This window comes from Galleria mellonella, unplaced genomic scaffold, assembly GCF_026898425.1.
Source record: "Galleria mellonella isolate WM207_F2 unplaced genomic scaffold, CSIRO_AGI_GalMel_v1 utg158, whole genome shotgun sequence".
NCBI classification, from domain to species: domain Eukaryota; kingdom Metazoa; phylum Arthropoda; class Insecta; order Lepidoptera; family Pyralidae; genus Galleria; species Galleria mellonella.
The window spans coordinates 2,346,621-2,366,108 of NW_026442003.1; the positions used below are offsets into that span (position 1 = coordinate 2,346,621).

Below are 19,488 nucleotides of genomic sequence, written 5' to 3' on the forward strand. Positions count from 1 at the left end.
TTCTTAAAACATCTGTAAAAGCCTAACTGCGGTTGCCAGGGGGAAAGGGATTGTTAGTAATGGAAACTAAAAATCCCATTGCTAGCAATATACTCAACTATGCATCTTAGTATTTGGGGGAAAGGGATTGTTAGCAATGGAGTTTGATAGCCTCGTTGCTAGCAATATGCCCTATTAGGTCGACCTCCTCGCTGTTCCCCCTGGAAACTATCATGGTTAATTACTGATGAATTCATCATGATGGGCTAACTGGCCTGTTTTCATTCTCATCTATCACCCTTCACTGGTGCTCCGCCAGCGTATTCCATTAGCGCAGGCGGGTTACCATTCCATTTTCATCCACCAAACAAAAAACTGCGGTTGCTAACTCTTATGCCAAGCGTGGCAACTATTGGCAAAACCCTCCAATAGAGGGAGGCTCATGTTTAGCAGTCAACTGCTGGTATGGTGATGAAAGTGATACTTCAGAACTACTAGATAAGAGAGCTTTGTTAAAAACTATGTAGTTTGCATATTTTTGCAGTGGATGTAATAAATAAATAAATAAATAAATTTTAATGAAATATTGATATTATAAATTGTTAATGTTAAAAAAAAACATAAATTATTGTTCACATTATAATTATAGTCTATTTTGTATTAAAAAAAAAATATTAAAAACAACGTGATGAAGTTTTTTTTTTTTGTTTTTGGTCGATCACGATCGATTACTGACACGCATGAATATATACTACTGTTTCATTCTAATTATTTACAGTGGCGTCTCGACATGCGAGTTTAGTTCGTTCCGTAACCTTGTTCGTATCTCAGCAATTTTCCCCATTGAAATCCCATTAATCGGTACTCCCAAAAAACCACTTTAGTTGTTTTTGTTAAGCGTTAGCCTGAGGTGGGAGAAACTGTTAGACACCAACATCCACTCCGCATGTTGGGGGGGGGGGGGGGTCGTGTGTAGCGGTGTAGTATGCTATCCCTCGCATCTCAAGTCTTGTTCTCATCTCGAGGCAAAATATCGCTCGCTCGGGCGGCTGATGTCTCAATACACTTGTATATTAGGGCACTCCTATATCGAGGTACAACTGTACAAGTAAATATATTTTTTACTGAACTAAGTGTTACCATGCGTAAGTCCATATTATTGATTATTTGATTAAAATTATTTCTTTTAATTCCGCTACCATTAGTATGTATACTGGCAACACTTGTAGATCGACCAACACTATTACCACTAGACGTTCCACAATCTTTCATATTAAACGTCAATCGTCGACTGTCATTTTGTCCAGAGGGAGACTGTACAAAAGTCGATTGCTCGGGTACCTCTGTTCCATTCGTGTTTCAACCGTGAAGCAGTTGTTTGCATGGCTGTTTCGGTTTGAAGGGTGGGATATGGCGTGAATTTACTGGGTACAGAGGAATAACACCTGTGTCCTCAGGAATGGCAACGCATGGGGGGTATTATGGGCGAAACAGTATACTCTGTTATGTCCATGGTACTGGTGGTCTACCATAAAATTAAATTTCGAAATTTCGGGCTCAATTTCGTGTTTTTATTCGTATCAAAATCGTGCCAGTAAATGGAGCTTAACATTTCGTTCATCATAAATCCTATCCTAATAGTCCAAAGGAACGATATTCTAACATTCTTAATAATTTTAAACAGCATGTATTATGTAATTTTAACATAAAATTTCTGTTTCGTTCGTTCCCGAAATTTCGGAAAATACTTCATGGTAGGCCCTCTACTCATGTGTATAGGCGACGGTTACCACTTACCATCAGGTGGGCCGTCAGCTTGTTTGCCATTCTAAGTTGTATAAAAAATAAAAACGTTTTGCGACACGTGTTGCACCAGTAAACGAGGCATCTTCAGGCAAATTACTGGATCGCTGCTTGAAGCCCAGTGTTGGCCGTTCGGCGTCCAAACTGCGAAAGGTACAAGCTCTGCTGTTTGTTCTGTTATGTAATTATTCCTCGGTGTCCTGTCTGTTTGGAACAGTATAGTTGTCGTCTTTCTGTAACAAAATAAACAAATAAAAATTCCGTATGGTCCCGGCATAGAATAGGCCACCCCCGGGGGGACAAGGAATTGTTAGTAATGCGGATTATCAGTTCCAGAAGGTCGACTTCCTCGTTGAAAACAATCGTGATTGATTTACTCGTTAGATTCACATCACGGTAGGCTAACTGGCGTGCTTCATTCTCACCTGTCATTCCTCACTGGTCCCCCGTCAGCGTATGCCGATAGCGCAGGCGGGGTTGCCGTTCCATTGTGATCCATCAAAAAAAAAAATAGGCCAACCCCTCCTTTCCCGTGGGTATCGTAAGAGGCCACTAAGGGAGGGCGAGGGATGGGCTGTAGAGTCCCTCGTAAAAAATTTCGAAGCCTAACTGCGGATGGCAAACGTAGCTAAACGTACGTACGTAAATATTAATACGAATGGCCGAATTCGTCTTAAACGGACTTTCACTGTGCCTTTTTATAGAAACAATATTTCTTTAAACACCATACCAAAACGGCCCCCAGTTATTATCCCCGAAATAATGTAATATTCAGAAATCTCTTAAATAATTTTGTTTTGGTTTTTTATGTGACTTTCTTTATGTTTATTTTTATGTTTAAATTTTTCACTGATAGTTGCAACCTAATAGCTTTGTTGCAGTCGCATTTATTATTGGATCGTGCTGTGTAACTGCGGAGCAGAATTTAAGTTTTTATTTGGATGTTAAAAAAAAAAAAAATGAGTCTCCAGCAGAGATTTTCATCATTATTTACAAATCAAAAGCACACAGACTGCCATAAAGAACGGTCCTGAGCCACCTGCGTCCACCGACTACCTGCAACACATTTCAGATCGTCACTCCATCTAGTGGGGGGTCGTCCTACACTGCGTTTACCCATCGCTTGTCGGTTCTTCGAGCCATGTGACCAGCCCATCGCCAAGGGCTATTAGTGTTAATTAGTACCTACCTGAGACGAGTGTGTCCGCGCGGCGGTGCATGTATACGTGGCTGCGTGTGTGTCTGGCGAGTCCAAGCGCGCGTCCTGAAAACGATATATTAAATCCTTACGAATTAGTGTGACAAGCCCTACCAATCGGTGCGTGTAGTGACCACGGGGGGGGGGGTTTCCGCTCTCTTTACAAATAACAACTATTTTACCTACCTACCTATCAATAGAAACAACGAAATGTTATTAAACCCTATTATAATATGTTCCTTTCATGAAGGTCACGATGTCGTATCGGTTCGGTAACACTGCCGCTGGGAGTTGGTGCCAGAGAGTGGTTGTGCGTGGAGTGTGAAGACAGCGCACGTGCTAGCTAGTGCTAGTGTTTGCTGAGATCGATTCTATTACGTTTCTGTTAGCGTACTGACCGCCGGCCGGCCGCCGCGGTGTCCGCCGCCGGCCGCCGCGGGCCCGCGCGTCCGCCGCGGACACGAGCCGCACTCCTGTCTGTGCGACACACGTACACCAAACATTATAAAAGCTTATTTAAGATATTGTTGCTATCAGATTGTTTAATAAATTTTAAAGAAGCTTTTATTGTAATATAAAATAATATTATAATAAAATAATGTAAAATTTATAATTAAATTATCATGGCAATGACAGTCATTGTAAACTTTTTTTTTATACAACTTAGAATGGCAAACAAGCTGACCGCCCACCTGATGATAAGTGGTAACCGTCGCCTATACACATGAGCAGTACCATGCACATAACAGAGTATACTGTTTCGCCCATAATACCCCCCATGCGTTGCCATTCCTGAGGACTCAGGTGTTATTCCTCTGTACCCTGTAAATTCACACCATATCCCACCCTTCAAACCGAAACACAGCCATGCAAACACAACTGCTTCACGGTTGAAACACGAATGGGACATAGGTGGCCAAGCAATTGACTTTTGTACAAAGTCTCCCTCTAGTAAACTATGGGTATATACCTGAAAATACAACATTTATTATTATTATTACATAATCCGCCATGTTGTGGTGGCAGCCCCTTTTAAAGATGTCATTTATTTTATAGTTAAATACTCTTCAAGCCCTTTCATTTGATACCTATATTAACGAGGTTAACAAACTATACACCATCCGCCATCTTGTGACGGAGGCCATTTTGAAATTATTACAATATTACCATTACAGTGTTGCCTCTATTATTATATTGTTGCCAGTGTTAGAATAGATATAAAATACCTCAATGGTAAAAATATTCTTTTTTGATTACTGACAGTCTATTGTAATTTATTTATTTATGTCTTGTTTATTAATAAAACTTGAAGACCGATATATTTTTCGTGTTTTATATTATTTTATTAAGCTTTCTCTAACAGCCAAAACTGAAGGTTATTATAGATGAACAAGAAAACTATATAAAGAAGGAAAAATAAAATAAAAAATGAAACAGTACACTCTGTTATATCCATGGTACTGCTCATGTCTATAGGCGACGGTTACCACTTTCCATCAAGTGGGCCGTCAGCTTGTTTGCCATTCTAAGCTGTATAAAAAAAGTAATAATTGGCCATACTCACTGGTAAGAGGACGCATCTCGATGTCTTTTCGCTTTCTTGAAGTGTAGCCTTAAATTATCCTGAAAAAAAAAAAAAACTTGTAAATTAAACACATATTTATCACGCCTAACTCGCATTAGTGTAGGCAGAAACATTGTTACGCAAAAAACTTCGATTCAAACAGACCTCTTTCGCTTCCTCCACATTTATCAATCTTTTCATACACGCTCGCCGGTTACGGGCACTTTTAATTTGGCCCTTCTTCAGCACGTCGCCTGTTTAGTCGAAATACAATCAATAAAAAAATTTATAATACAATACATTTTTAAACCTCTTTCTTTTTTCTCTCTATTCCTATCTTTTGCCTTTTATTGGTACTTTTTGCTTCAGTCGTAGATATTTTTCCGCTTTATTTTCTTTTTTCCTAATTAATTTTCTTCTTGTCTCATGGTTGACTGGTAGAGAACGCCATTAGGCGTGAAGTCCGCCAGATGTACACTCACTTATATAATTGTGCAGTGAAGTTTAAATAAATAAACAATGAAAATGATAATTATTATAGTACAATAATAATAAAATAGATTCAGTAGTTTAGTTTTTAAATCAATATAACTGGTGTTGCCACAATTGAAGTCGGTGATCGAAAATCTATTTATATGTTCCGTATAAAAAAAAAAAAAATATATAAACACTCACCCTGGATTTAAATTTGATATCGCATTCCACACAGTAGTAGTCCTTCCGCACGTGAACAGCCTGTATATGCTGGTGCAGCATCGACGGATATATGAACATCCTGTTGCAGTGCTCGCATTGCAGCCGTTTCGATTTGTCGTGACGCCTGTTCATGAATTATGAAATGAAATTAATTAAATTAAATAAATTAAATTAAATGAAATAAATAAAATGAAATAAATTAAATGAAATAAATTAAATGAAATAAATTAAATGAAATAAATTAAATGAAATAAATTAAATGAAATAAATTAAATGAAATAAATTAAATGAAATAAATAAAATGAAATAAATTAAATGAAATAAATGAAATGAAATAAATGAAATGAAATAAAATGAAATGAAATTAGTTTATTTGCATTAAACAGTTTAAAATTATTACAAACGCCAACTTGCTACTATTTTGACACCTGCCTTAAGAGATATAGGCAAGCAAATATTTTACATTTTACGAAAAAAAAAGCGGGAAACAAAATTAAAATTCAATTATGGCATTTAAATTGTCCTTACATATTAAAAGTCTATAGTACATCATGTCATTTATATATATATATATATCTTTACATAAGTAATACCAGGTCACTCAGAAAGTATTGCGAGAAAAAGTTTTTATGTACGTGAGACTGGCCGGTTATAATTTATTTAAAAATATGATTACTTATAAGTAAAAATAGGTACGTTCTAAATTCAAAATTTCCCGCCACATTTTTTGCGAGCTAATTAAAATTACCGCGTCTCATTGGAAAATGGATTTGCGTCGAGAACATTTTCGCGCTGTGATTTTTACGATTTTAAATGTCGCCTGAAACCGGACGAATCGTACGATAGACTTCAAATGACATTCTTGGAAGAAGGCCCTTCTAAGGTTAAATGTTTGTATGTTTTACTAGTGACCGCCACGACCTCGTGACGGGCGGACAGACAAATAATTTTACTGAACTAGATTTTATCTTGCAGAATTACATATCACTGGTTATTTTTTTAGATTTTTTTCGTATGTGTGCAACTGCCAACACTCGAAGATCGACCGCCACTATTACTACCAGAAGTTCTACAACCTTCCATTTTAGCCATCAAACTCCGACGGCCATTTTATTCACACACGTTTTGCGACGCGTGTTGGCCCCTTCAGAACAGCCAGACATGAGCCAATTCTGAATTGTTCATTTCGTAAGATGGTTTGGGAATCGAACCCGGGACATTTTTTACCAAAATCAACATGTCCACATAAATTAAATTGCTTTATTTATATATTTGAATTATTAAGGCATTCCCTATTCCTTGACTGTACCCTTCAGATAGTACCTATGGGATATATACATGTAGTATGACTACATGTGGGATCACTTACGTGGTATGGACCCGCAGAGTCTCAACAGCCGTGGCATACGAGCCGCTGCATTGTATATATGTACATGTAATATGACTACATGTGGGATCACTCACGTGGTATGGACCCGCAGAGTCTCAACAGCCGTGGCATACGAGTCGCTGCATTGTATATATGTACATGTAGTATGACTACATGTGGAATCACTCACGTGGTATGGACTCGCAGCGTCTCGACGTTAAGGAACAGCTTCCCGCAGCGCGGACAGGACAGTTTCTCGCGAGGGCCGTGGGAGCGCGCGTGGCGCTGCATCACGGTGCGTTTACTGACATGCACATAGAGTTACACTCTCTTTAGAATCTATTAAGGTTTGCCTGTCATAAGATGCGACTAGAGAAATATAATTGTTAAGGAATGGGTAGCAATTTTTACCAGAGGGAAACTTTGTACAAAAGTCGTTTGCTTGTGCACCTCTGTTCCATTCATGTTTCTACCGTGGAGCAGTTGTGTTTGCATGGCTGTGTATCGGTTTGAACGGTGGGATATGGCGTGAATTTACAGGGTACAGAGGAATAACATCTGAGTCCTCAGGAATGGCAACGCATGGGCATGGGCGAAACAGTATACTCTGTTATGTCCACGGTACTGCTCATGTCTTTAGGCGACGGTTACCACTTTCCATTAGGTGGACCGTCAGCTTGTTTGCCATTCTGAGTTGTATAAAAAAAAGCAATGTCCCTCTAAAAAACACCACCAAAGTCAAATGCGGTCGCCAACCCAGAGGGAGACTTTGTACAAGAGTCGTTTGCTTGAGTACCTCTGTTCCATTCATGTTTCTACCGTGGAGCAGTTGTGTTTGCATGGCTGTGTTTCGGTTTGAAGGGTGGGATATGGCAGTGAATTTACTGAGTACAGAGTAGAGTTGTCACTTATAGATATAGCCTACTGTTTATCACAATGATGATTTATGATTAAAATAAATAAGCGAACGTGAGCTTGTTTACCCTTCTAAGTATCGTAAACAAGTATCCGTGTGCAAGTAATTTGCAAAACCCGTTCGGTTTATACAAAACTAGCTTCTACCCGCGACTTGGTCCGCGAGCCAGTATAAAAAGTATCCTATAGCCGTGTCCTTGTCGTCAGCCTGTCCGTTATGTGATGTCGTGCTGTGTCGCTGAAGCTGAGAGCGGTGTCGTACTGCGTGGTGTAGGCGCAGCGGCGGCAGGCGTAGAGCGCGGCGCGTGCGGCGTGCGCGAGCGCGTGGTGCTCGAGCACGTGCTGCCGCGAGCCGCGCCGCAGCGCGCACACCTTGCACGCGTACCTGCCGCCACCACCGTGGACGGTCACTTTTTTTTTTATACAACTTAGAATGGCAAACAAGCTGACGGCCCACCTGATGGAAGGTGGTAACCGTCGCCTATACACATGAGCAGTACCATGGACATAACAGAGTATACTGTTTCGCCCATGATACTCTCCATGCGTTGCCATTTCCGAACTCTCAGGTGTTATTACTCTGTACCCTGTAAATTCATTCCCATATCGCACCCTTCAAACCGAAACACAGCCATGCAAACACAACTGCTTCACGGTTGAAACACGAATGGGACAAAAGTATGCAAGCAATCGACTTTTGTACAAAATCTCCCTCTGGTTTATAAAAACGTCGTCCGTTTATAAAAAAAATCGTTTGCTCGGCCACCTCTGTCCCATTCGTGTTTCAACCGTGAAGCAGTTGTGTTTGCATGGCTGTGTTTCGGTTTAAAGGGTGGGATATGGCGTGAATTTACAGGGTACAGAGGAATAACACCTGAGAATTCGGAAATGGCAAGGCATGGAGAGTATCATGGGCGAAACAGTATACTCTGTTATGTCCATGGTACTGCTCATGTCTATAGGCGACGATTAGTACTTTCCATCAAGTGGGCCGTCAGCTTGTTTGCCATTTTAAGTTGCATAAAAAAACAAAACCTAATATATATTAAAAAGAAAATAAGGATATATATTTATATATTTACATTAATACATGTATTACATCTCTATATGTATTTAAAATTAACAAAATTTTTCATTGTGCCTCCCACCAAACTGTTTATAACTACTCCTCTCAATCCAAAGGTTGCCTGCAAGAGATCGCTCTTAGCGATAAGGTCGCCCATTGTTGTCTCACTGTGATTATTTCTTGTAATTGTTTGTATCTATAATAAGTTTACTATTGTAATCTTATGGAGGAAACAATAGAGAGTATCTATATAAAGTATATTTGTTATTCATATATATTTATTTGTTTATATATGTAATTTTAATATGTATGTATTAACAGTAATTACTAGTACCGCATTCGAGTATTCTGCCACTTCCCTACGGTTGACTGGGAGAGAATGCTTTTAGCATTAAGTCCGCCATGTACACATATATTTACTAATGAATAAATAAATATAGTACATTACTGCAGCGGCCAGCAAATGAGGCATTGATGAACGAACGTCCAAAAGTGGGCCGAGGCGTAGCCGAGGCACACATACGTGAGTCCATCAATACCTAGTTGTGGCCAAGGCTTGTATAGTACTTTTCTCAAACAATGCGCGGAAATCAAAAACACTATTTTACTTTTTAAGTTCAATGACGAATAACGAACAATAATAATTTTACACGCGCCATAATGTTCTTTCGTTTTTTTTTTTCAATAAACAGCTTTCTATTTGCAAGCTAGTTCGAAATTTAAATAAAACCTTGTATTAGTTACCTCCTTGGTAGCCAAATTTCGAAGTAAAAGGTCATTCCATTTTTAAATTACAGGACAGATATGAGTTTACATAGTAATTTATCTGGCTTCAAAACACGACAGATATGGATTTTCATACAACTTTTGCCGGCCGCTGCCCGCATGCATCTGGCCAGTACGGCAATTTTGATTTATCACGAAGAAGATTGTCAAAATAATGCTCACATTTGTAAGCATGTTTGAGAAAAAGTAGATACCTTGTAGTATGCGACTTCATGTGTCCGCGCAGCGACACCACGCTGGGACAGTACTGTGTGCATATCTCGCACAAAAATGTACCGTTTTCCTGTTGAACAAAAAAGATTACTTAAAAACAACTATTTTTTTCCTCTTCTTAAAGCGGAAAAAAATTAGTTAAGAAAAGCCATTCCCAAAAGTGTAGCTGCTTGCCAGAAATATCAACATTAAAGGGTCTGACTTATTTATGAAGAGATTATTTTTAAAAATCAAGGGTCTTTAAAAAAAAAAAAAACAGAATAGAATAGAAATAATATTTAATCAAAAAAACTTGTTTACATGCTCTTTTGTATCGTTATCTTTTATGATTGTACTGCTGGGTCCAGAATGTTGTACCATATTACCAGAGGACGGGGAGAGACTTTGTACAAAGTCGTTTGCTTGTGCACCTCTGTCCCATTCGTGTTTTAACCGTGAAGCAGTTGTGTTTGCATGGCTGTGTTTCGATTTGAAGGGTGGGATATGTCAGTGAATTCCTTCCTCCTTAAGGGATTTTTTTTGGATTAAAATGGTATGGTAACCCAGTCTGCACTGTCGCTATATGCTGGCGAGGCACCAGTGAGGGTAAAAACAGGTCTGTTAGCCCATCGTGACAAATTCAAAAAGAATTAATCACGATGGTTTCCAGGGGCAATCGCGTGGTTGACCTGATAATTAATATACTAATATATTGATAGCAATGGGGACTAATCTCCCCATTACTAACAATCCCTTCCCCCTGTATAAGGGGTATTTTTTTAATAGGTGAAAATAGAATGGTAACCCCGCCCACGCGTATGTTGCTAGTAACAGGGCTGGTAGACCCCATTACTTTCCCTTTCCCTCTTCCTTGGAGGATTGTGCCAGTAAGCTGTTTGGCAGGTGCATTGGCAACCGCAGTTAGGCTTTGGCTATGTTTTAACAGGGACACTGTTGACCAGCCCTCGACCAATAAGCTCCCTTAGTCGCCTCTTACGACATCCACGGGAAAGGAAGGGGTGGCCTATTCTATGCTGTCGTCAGGCAAATTTCATTACAGCAGTATAGGCCATATACAAACCTGTGAGTGCTTCACCATGTGACTCCTCAGTACATCCTCGAAATTGAACCCCTTGACACATTTCTCGCACTTGAACAACGTCCTCTGGTACTCCACCGTTTTGGATCTCTCCTGCATCTCTTGTAACACCTGTGGAGAACCAATACACAGGGTGATACCACCATATCAGCCATTAACTGTGCACTGCTGAACATAGGCTGCCCCCATAGGGGGAGTTTTGCCAGTAGTTGCCAGTTTTGCTAGCAATTACTACACGCGAGTCCTCAGGAATGGCAACGCATGGGGGGTATCATGGGCGAAACAGTATACTCCGTTATGTCCACGGTACTGCTCGTGTCTATAGGCGACGGTTACCACTTTCCATCAGGTGGGCCGTCAGCTTGTTTGTCATTCTAAGTTATATAAAAAAAAGTTGCCACACTTGGCAAGCATATTTGCACCAGCAATCAAGCTTTGGTGATGTTTCAATTGGGATGTTTCCGCCCATTTCCGGCCATTAAGTTCCTTTAGTCGCCTCTTACGACACCCACGGGTAAGGAAGGGGTGGCCCATTCTATGCCGGGGCCAAAAGGCTAACAGGGTGATATGCAGAGTGGATATGCAGTGTAAAATATACAGGATAGATATAAAGGATGTATATACAGGATCGAAAATACAGGATGGATGGACATACGGGGTAATCCCGCCTGCCTCTTCCTCTGGAAACCATTGTGCTTAATGATTTATGAATTGGTCATGATAGGTCTTCTTTATTTTAATGGGTGAAGATAGAATAGTAACCCCGCCTGCGCTATCGGTATACGCTGACGGGGCACCAGCGAGGGATGATAGGTGAAAACGAAAAAGCAGGTCAGTTAGCCCATCGTGATGAATACACATGGAGTTGAGCACGATGGTTTCCAGGGGGAATCACGTGAAGACAACAGTGTATATTGCTAGCAATAACTGCGGTCAGGGTGGGGGGGGTTATCATTCCATGTTCACCCATGAAACCAGAGGGAGACTTTGTACAAAAGTCGATTGCTTGGGTACCTCTGTCCCATTTGTGTTCCAACCGTGAAGCAGTTGTGTTTGCATGACTGTGTTTCGGTTTGAAGGGTGGGATATGGCGTGAATTTACTGGGTACAGAGAAATAACACCTGAGTCCTCAGGAATGGCAACGCATGGGGGGTATCATGGGTGAAACAGTATAGTCTGCTACGTCCATGGTACTGCTCATGTCTATAGGCGACGGTTACCACTTTCCATCAGGTGGGCCGTCAGCTTGTTTGTCATTCTAAGTTGCATAAAAAAAAAAATGAAAACAAAATATCTAATGGAAAGAAAAAGACAAACCTGTTCTTTCGTTAACTTGATGACTACATACTCGTCTGTTTCTTGGACCATCCTAGATGTAAATCCCTCTTTGACAACCTTCTGCCTCCTGGGTTTGGCTGGTACTGGCATCGGATTCTCTCTACTTAAGTCCAGATCAGCAACTTGACTAGATTCGGTTAACTCTTGCTCTATCTTTATAGGAATTTCTTGTTCGATCTCTAATTCTGTGACCTGAAATAGACATATTTTCGTATTGATGAAAAAAGAAACTATTAACAATAGAGGGCGCCACTGTCACACGAGTAGTAGTAGCATCAGAAATTTTTTAGCCGTGTGATCCCGGCATAGAATGGGCCAATTGACTTGATTTCATACTCGCCATCTCACTAGTGCCCTGCCAGTGTATACAAGAGAGTGTATACCAGAGGGAGACTTTGTACAAAAGTCGATTGCTTGGGTACCTCTGTCCCATTAGTGTTTCAACCGTGAAGCAGTTGTGTTTGCATGGCTGTGTTTCGGTCTGAAGGGTGGGATATGGCGTGAATTTACTGGGTACAGAGGAATAACAACCGTGTCCTCAGGAATGGCAACGCATGGGTGGTATCATGGGCGAAACAGTATACTCTATTATGTCCATGGTACTGCTCATGTCTATAGGCGACGGTTACCACTTTCCATCAGGTGGGCCGTCAGCTTGTTTGCCATTCTAAGTTGTATAAAAAAAAATACAAATAGCGCAGGCGATTCGAAAAGAAAAAACCACTTACCTCATTTTTTAACTTTTTCCTCTTCTTTTTTCTGACTTTTTCCTTTTTTACATCACCGTTGAGAAAATTTGATAACGGCACATCATCATTGTCAAAATCATCATCGTTTAAGTCCCAATTTGGGCCAATGTAGTGATAAACTGGTGGTGTACATTTGAAATGATATAATGATTTGTCATTCACTAGATTTGGTTTTATATCCTGAAAGCCAATCTTTAATGCTTAGTCTTATTTTTTTCATTACTTCTTCATTTAATTCACTAAACATTATTATCACGCCACGCCATTTTTTTTTTATTATTGGATGAAAATGGTATGGTAACCCCGCCTGCGCTAACGGGATACGCTGGCGGAGCACCAGTGAAGGGTGATAGGTGAGACTGAAAACAGGCCAGTTAGCCCATCATGATGAATTCATCAGGAATTAATCATGATAGTTTCCAGGAGGAACCGCGAGGAGGTCGACCTGGTTGGGTATATTGCTAGCAATGGGATTCCCAGTCTCCATTACTAACAATCCCTTTCCCCCACGCCACGCCATTAACTGTCCACTGCTGATCAGACTACCCCAAACAGGGGAGTTTTGCCCGAAGTTGTTACGCTTGGCAAACGGGTCGGCATGGGGGGAAAGGGATTGTTAGCAATGGAGTTTGACAGCCCCATTGCTAGCAATATGCCCTATTAGGTCGCCCTCCACGTGGTTCCCTCTGGAAACCATCATGAACAATTCTTGTTGAATTCGTCACGATGGACTAACTGACCTACTTCATCCTCACCTATCATCCTTCACTGGTGTCCCGCCGGTGTATACCAATAGCGCGGGTGGGGTTACCATTCCATTATCATCCATTAAAAAAAAAGGGTCGGCAACGACAGTTAAGCTTTGGTGATGTTTTAAAAGGGACTCTGTTGCCCATCCCTCGAGTATTAAACTCCCTGATCGCCTATTTTAACACCCATGGGAAGGAGAGGATGGCCCGTTCCATGATGGGACCACATAGCAATACACTAATTATCATATCTACTGACAATAATCAGCACTCCATTTATATTGTATTGTGAGTGGGCAGCCAACCCTATAAAAACCGGGTAGTCTTTTTTTTATACCACTGTGGTGGCAAACAAACATACGGCCCACCTGATGGTAAGCGGTTACCGTAGCCTATGAACGGCTGCAATACCAGAGACATTACGCGCGCGTTGCCGACCCTGAAGAAACCTCTTTACCCCCTTTTGAAGAAGTTCGTAGCATTAGTCCTTTTCGTTCGCCAACTCTCGAGGAGAGCAGACGGTGTGTGTGACGTGTTTTGCTGTAATCGGTTTATTATTTTTCAATTACTTAAAATTGGTGATTTGTTCGATTTATTATTTAAATATCTTTATAGAATTGTTATAATTTTGTAATAAAAAGTATTAAATAATTTGTTTGTTGTTACCGTCTTTTTTTTTTTTAATTATTTTCCACTACTGATGCTAAAAATATAATAATAATTAAATTGGTCACAAACAGATCTAAAAAACCTACAACGCACCGTGAACACGCACCTTACTAAATATAGGAAACATCGCCCTAAATCATCCATCCAAAGGCTCTTTCTGCCACGACACGAAGGAGGAAGAGGAGTGATAGATATCCAAAACCTACATAACAAACAAATAGCTACCCTTAGACAATACTTCCACACTAAATCTCAACAGTCATTAATCCACAAATATGTTACAGAAACAGACAAAAAACTCACACCACTCAACCTGTGCGACAGACAAACTCAAACCAACGAGCAACTGACTAATTTAGAACAGAAAATCGCAACATGGACTGGAAAATCATTACACGGAAGACACCGATCCAACCTTTGCCATCCACACGTCGACAAAGATAAGTCGAACGAATGGTTAAAGAGAGGCGAACTGTTTCCCGAGACTGAAGGGTTCATGCTTGCGATACAAGATGAGGTAATAGCCACCCGTAATTACAAAAAACATATTATAAAAGATCCGAACCAGACCACCGACTTATGCAGACACTGCAATAGTGCAGCAGAAACTATTCAGCATATAACTGGATCCTGTAAGAGTATTGTGCAAACGGACTACAAACATAGACATGATCAGGTAGCTTCAATAATTCACCAACAACTTGCTTACAAATATGATTTTATAAGAAAAAAACAGCCTTACTATAAAATACAAGCCTGAAACTGTTCTAGACAATCAAAAGTGTAAGCTTTACTGGGATAGGACTATACTTACAGACAAAACGATACACTACAACAGACCGGATTACTTCATGACAAAAACAGTAACACAATATACCTCATAGACATCGCTATCCCTAACACACATAATCTCCAAACTACCATCTCAGATAAACTTGCGAAGTACCAGGATCTTGCAATAGCAGTGAAAACACAATGGCAAGCCCATACAGTACATATTGTACCCATTGTTCTATCTTCCACCGGCATTATCCCAAAGACTCTAAGTAATAGCCTACAGACACTAAATATTCACACTAATCAAACATACCTACTACAAAAGGCCACTATCTTAAATATCTGCCATATTAGCAGAAAATTCCTCACCTCGTCTACTATTACATCTTCCTACTCTGAAACCTCTCCTACACTTGGTTAAGGCCCGTGTCGGTGAGTAAACCTTCGTCCATGTGAAGAAGAGAAAGAAAAACAAAAACAAATAATAATAATTTATTTGGAACAAAAACATTGGTTACAATATTATTGAAAAACGATGGTATCCGCCGAAATATAAAACTGTGTCGCGAATGTCAACGCCCTCCTCCTCATTGCGGGATTCCAAAACAGACCAATTTAAACGTAGCTAGTAAGCTAGTGGTAGCTAGTTGCATCAACGGAGACATTTTTGTTATATATAGCATACAATACTAATAAATTACAATAATTGAAAAAAATTAAAATTTAAAAGCAGTAGCATACATGTTAAAAAAAAAAAAGTGTGCGTGAGTGCGTGCGTGCGTGCGTGCGTGCGTGCATGCGTGCGTGCGTGCGTGCGTGTGTGTGTGTGTGAATTTGATTGAATATTGAAATGAATATATTCCCAAATGGCGTAACATTTACAATATTTGTAGTAGTGTATTACGTAAGTCCTCAAAATTGTTTTATTTCTTTTCGTCATCAACAGACGAGTATCATGTATATGTATATCACAACTACGGGTCATAGAGATATCTTCATCATCATTATTAAATAATAAGCTTTGTTATTATCATTTATTTAATTTCCTATAGATAGATAGATACTGTTTATTGTTTCCTCCATAAGATTACAATAGTAAACTTATTATAAATATAAACAATTACAAGAAATGATCACAGTGAGACAACAATGGGCGACCTTATCGCTAAGAGCGATCTCTTGCAGGCAACCTTTGGATGGAGAGGAGCAGTTATAAATAGTTTGACTGGAGGCACGAAACTCTGTTCATTACTTAATACTTTAATGACCAGGAATTCCCCGTCATGGTTGAAATTTTTGGAATTAAACTAAAAGTGTGATAAAAACCTAAATACAAAGAGAATTGTATGGTTATAAATGCTTTGTAATCCAAACTGTGTTGCCCATCGTGGTAGGAGGACGTACCTACACTTATACATGGTAGGAGACATGTTAACTCCTCACCAGTCAGTAAAGTGTTGTTTGATACAATATTAATAAATACCGGTTCGTGCAGTAATAGTCCATAATATATTTAACAGTTTTAGTTTTATTTTAAAATAAATATATTAAATATAATATAGTAGTCAAGTATAGTGTCACACAGAGGGCGTCACAACCGAGCGATTAATATCCAATTTGCAGGGTAGTATTGTAACCGTTCCGTTGTAATAATTTACACGGCCTACCCACTACGTTTACGCCGATCCACCATTGTCTAGACATGTATCAGTGTTAAGAATATGTCTATTGAGTAAATATTTTATAATTTTTTACTATAAGAATAATAATAAGTTATTTGCTCGAAATGTGGTACAAAGGTCTTAAATGGTAACTCGAGCTACACATTTCGCCTTATCTAAAGGCATGCAAATTTTGTCTTAGCACATGTTAAGTAAAAATTTATCAATTATGTATGTCCAAATAAGTATTAACAAGTGTTAATACTGTAAATGTAGAGATATAATAATAATTGATTTACCAATAGTCTTCCCAAACCAAACCAGAGACTCAATTAGATAGATAGATAGATAATTTATTTGCATTACTTACTTACAGCACACAAATTACAACATACATACACAAAATAAAAGCGAGATAACATAAATGATAAAAAAAAAAATACATAAAGCTAAATACAATTTTCGTTTGTGCGTGTGCCATAGCAATACAAAATGGCCAAAACTCAGTTTATTGCTTCGCCCTCAAAAGAGCAAAGCACTGATATTCTGTTGCGGACAAAGGGAATAGGGTAACAATGAAACAAATAATTCTTCCATAGAGTACAGGACTACTGTCTCCTATAGTATTACCATTTACCTGGTACGAATGCTGCTTTAACAGGACGCTGGCATCTTGACACTGTTTCACAAACTTTGTTATCTTTTCGAGTAAGAAACCACAATTTTGACAAGTATATATTGCTTCGTAACTGCTATTCATCTGAAATTAAAAAATAGAAATTAACTTAAATTTATATTAAAGTTTTTTATTAGCCATATGGTCCCAGCATAGAATAGTTCGTTCCTTCTATTCTATGCTATCCTAGGCTTTATTTTTCCATACTTTTTAATACATTTTATTATTAATATCAACAGAATATCAGCGCTCTGCTCTTTTGAGGGCGAAGCAATAAACTGAGTTGTGGCCATTTTGTATTGCTATGGCACACTCGCAAACGAAAGTTGCATTTGGTTTTATGTATTTTTTTGCCATTTATGTTATCTCGCTTTTCTTTTTGTGTATGTATGTTGTAATTTGTGTGCTGTAAGTAATGCAAATAAAATTATCTATCTATCTATCTATTTTATTTTATTTTTCACATTTTGGACAGTTTTTAAGTTCACAGGAATATCATTTAAAATTTTCTAACCCAGTGTTTACAGCAAAAATCTTTCATAAATCACAAACTTTGTACTTGGTTTCTGATAGTGATATTAGTTATCACTGTTTTGTTTTTTTTTCTTCATACTATGGCACACGCATGAAGAAAAAACTATAAGGAAATTGTTGTTTTATACATTTTGCTTTTTGTTTTTTTTTTTCATTCTTTTATCTCTTTTACTGTGTATTATGTGTATGTTTATATTGTAATTTGTGTGCTGTAAGTAATGTAAATAAATTATCTATCTATCTATGGATGTTTGATTGTTTTTTCCACTGTTTAAGATTATTATCTGCTTAGCTGAATGTCGGGATTGTTTACTGTTACAATACCTGAAACGGAAACCAGTAATGCTTTCTTCAGTGTCCAGTAATGGATTTTTTTTTTACAACTTAGAATGGCAAACAAGCTGACGGCCCACCTGATGGAAAGTGGTAATCGTCACCTATATACACGAACAGTACCATGGACATAACAGAGTATACTGTTTCGTCCATGATACCCCCCATGCGTTGCCATTCCTGAGGACTCAGGTGTTATTCCTCTGTACCCAGTAAATTCATGCGATATCCCACCCTTCAAACCGAAACACAGCCATGCAAACACAACTGCTTCATGGTAGAAACACGAATGGGACAGAGGTACCCAAGTAATCGTCTTTTGTACAAAGTCTCCCTCTGGTTAATGGGTGAAAAAAGATAATCATCTCTCACTGGTGCATTGTTAACATATACAGATAAGATGACGTGTAGAGATGATGGTATCATTTTGTTATTATAAGTTTAAATATTTTGCACAGTATATTTGGCGCTACAGATATGAACGTATGTACCAGAGGGAGACTTTGTACAAAATTCAATTGCTTGGGTACCTCTGTCTCATTCGTGTTTCAACTGTGAAGCAATTGTGTTTGCATGGCTGTGTTTCGATTTGAAGGATGGGATATTACAGAGGAATAACACCTGAGTCTTCAGGAATGGCAACGCATGGGGTGTATCATGGGCGAAACAGTATACTCTGTTATGTCCATGGTACTGCTCATGTATACAGGCGACGGTTACCACTTTCCATCAGGTGGGCCGTCAGCTTGTTTGCCATTCTAAGATGTATAAAAAAAAACGTAAATTGTATTTAATTCTTTTATAATAATAATACGCCAGATATATATGTAATTTGCTAAAAATAATAATAATAATAAATTTTTGGCAGAATAATAAGACTATTACAACTATTCCAGTTACTAGACAAAAAAAAATTACATTAATTCAGCATCCAATTTTGACTTAATAAATTTAAAAAAAAATTATAGTATTACATAGAAATACTTATTTCTGGATTTTAAGTCACTTTCCTTGCAATAAAACAAGGAGAAATATTGTAAATTTACAGTGAATGAAGACGCCGGCCGGTAATGGAATTTAAAAAAAATAAACATACTAACCTCGTTCAATATAAGTTTGTAAGTATTTGTTTCTTCATAAGTCATTATGCGTAAGTTGTCTCCGGTGGTAAGGCAAGCCCGGCATAGCTTCATCACATTTTCAATGCTAAAGTTATGTGACATTTTAAATAACAAAATACTAAAGTTTGTAGATTCGAATCATAATAAACAAAATCATCAAATAAACAAATGACAGTGCAGTGTTGCTAGATAAAATAGACCGGAGTGGCCAAA

The 19,488-nt window shown here is 38.7% G+C and overlaps 1 protein-coding gene across 4 annotated transcripts; it reads right to left on the reverse strand.

Annotated features, from left to right (window-relative positions):
• Positions 1 to 1,271: 1,271 nt before the first annotated feature.
• On the reverse strand, positions 1,272 to 19,488 carry LOC113515913 (PR domain zinc finger protein 5-like). 4 transcript variants are annotated; one of them, XM_052892416.1, is made up of 13 exons: positions 19,255 to 19,481; positions 17,249 to 17,371; positions 12,735 to 12,935; positions 11,986 to 12,198; positions 10,650 to 10,778; positions 9,571 to 9,659; positions 7,787 to 7,909; positions 6,800 to 6,913; positions 5,220 to 5,364; positions 4,545 to 4,603; positions 3,379 to 3,457; positions 2,972 to 3,046; positions 1,818 to 2,015 (listed from the first exon to the last, which is right to left on the reverse strand). In XM_052892416.1, exons 1-13 carry the CDS (start codon positions 19,375 to 19,377, stop codon positions 1,968 to 1,970), a joined length of 1,521 nt encoding a protein of 506 aa, XP_052748376.1. In that variant the 5' UTR covers positions 19,378 to 19,481; the 3' UTR covers positions 1,818 to 1,967. The 4 variants fall into 4 exon arrangements, with proteins under 4 accessions (XP_052748375.1, XP_052748378.1, XP_052748377.1 ...); XM_052892415.1 differs by lacking the exon at positions 3,379 to 3,457 and having other exon boundaries at positions 1,272 to 2,015; positions 19,255 to 19,482; XM_052892418.1 differs by lacking the exons at positions 3,379 to 3,457; positions 17,249 to 17,371 and having other exon boundaries at positions 1,272 to 2,015; positions 19,255 to 19,488.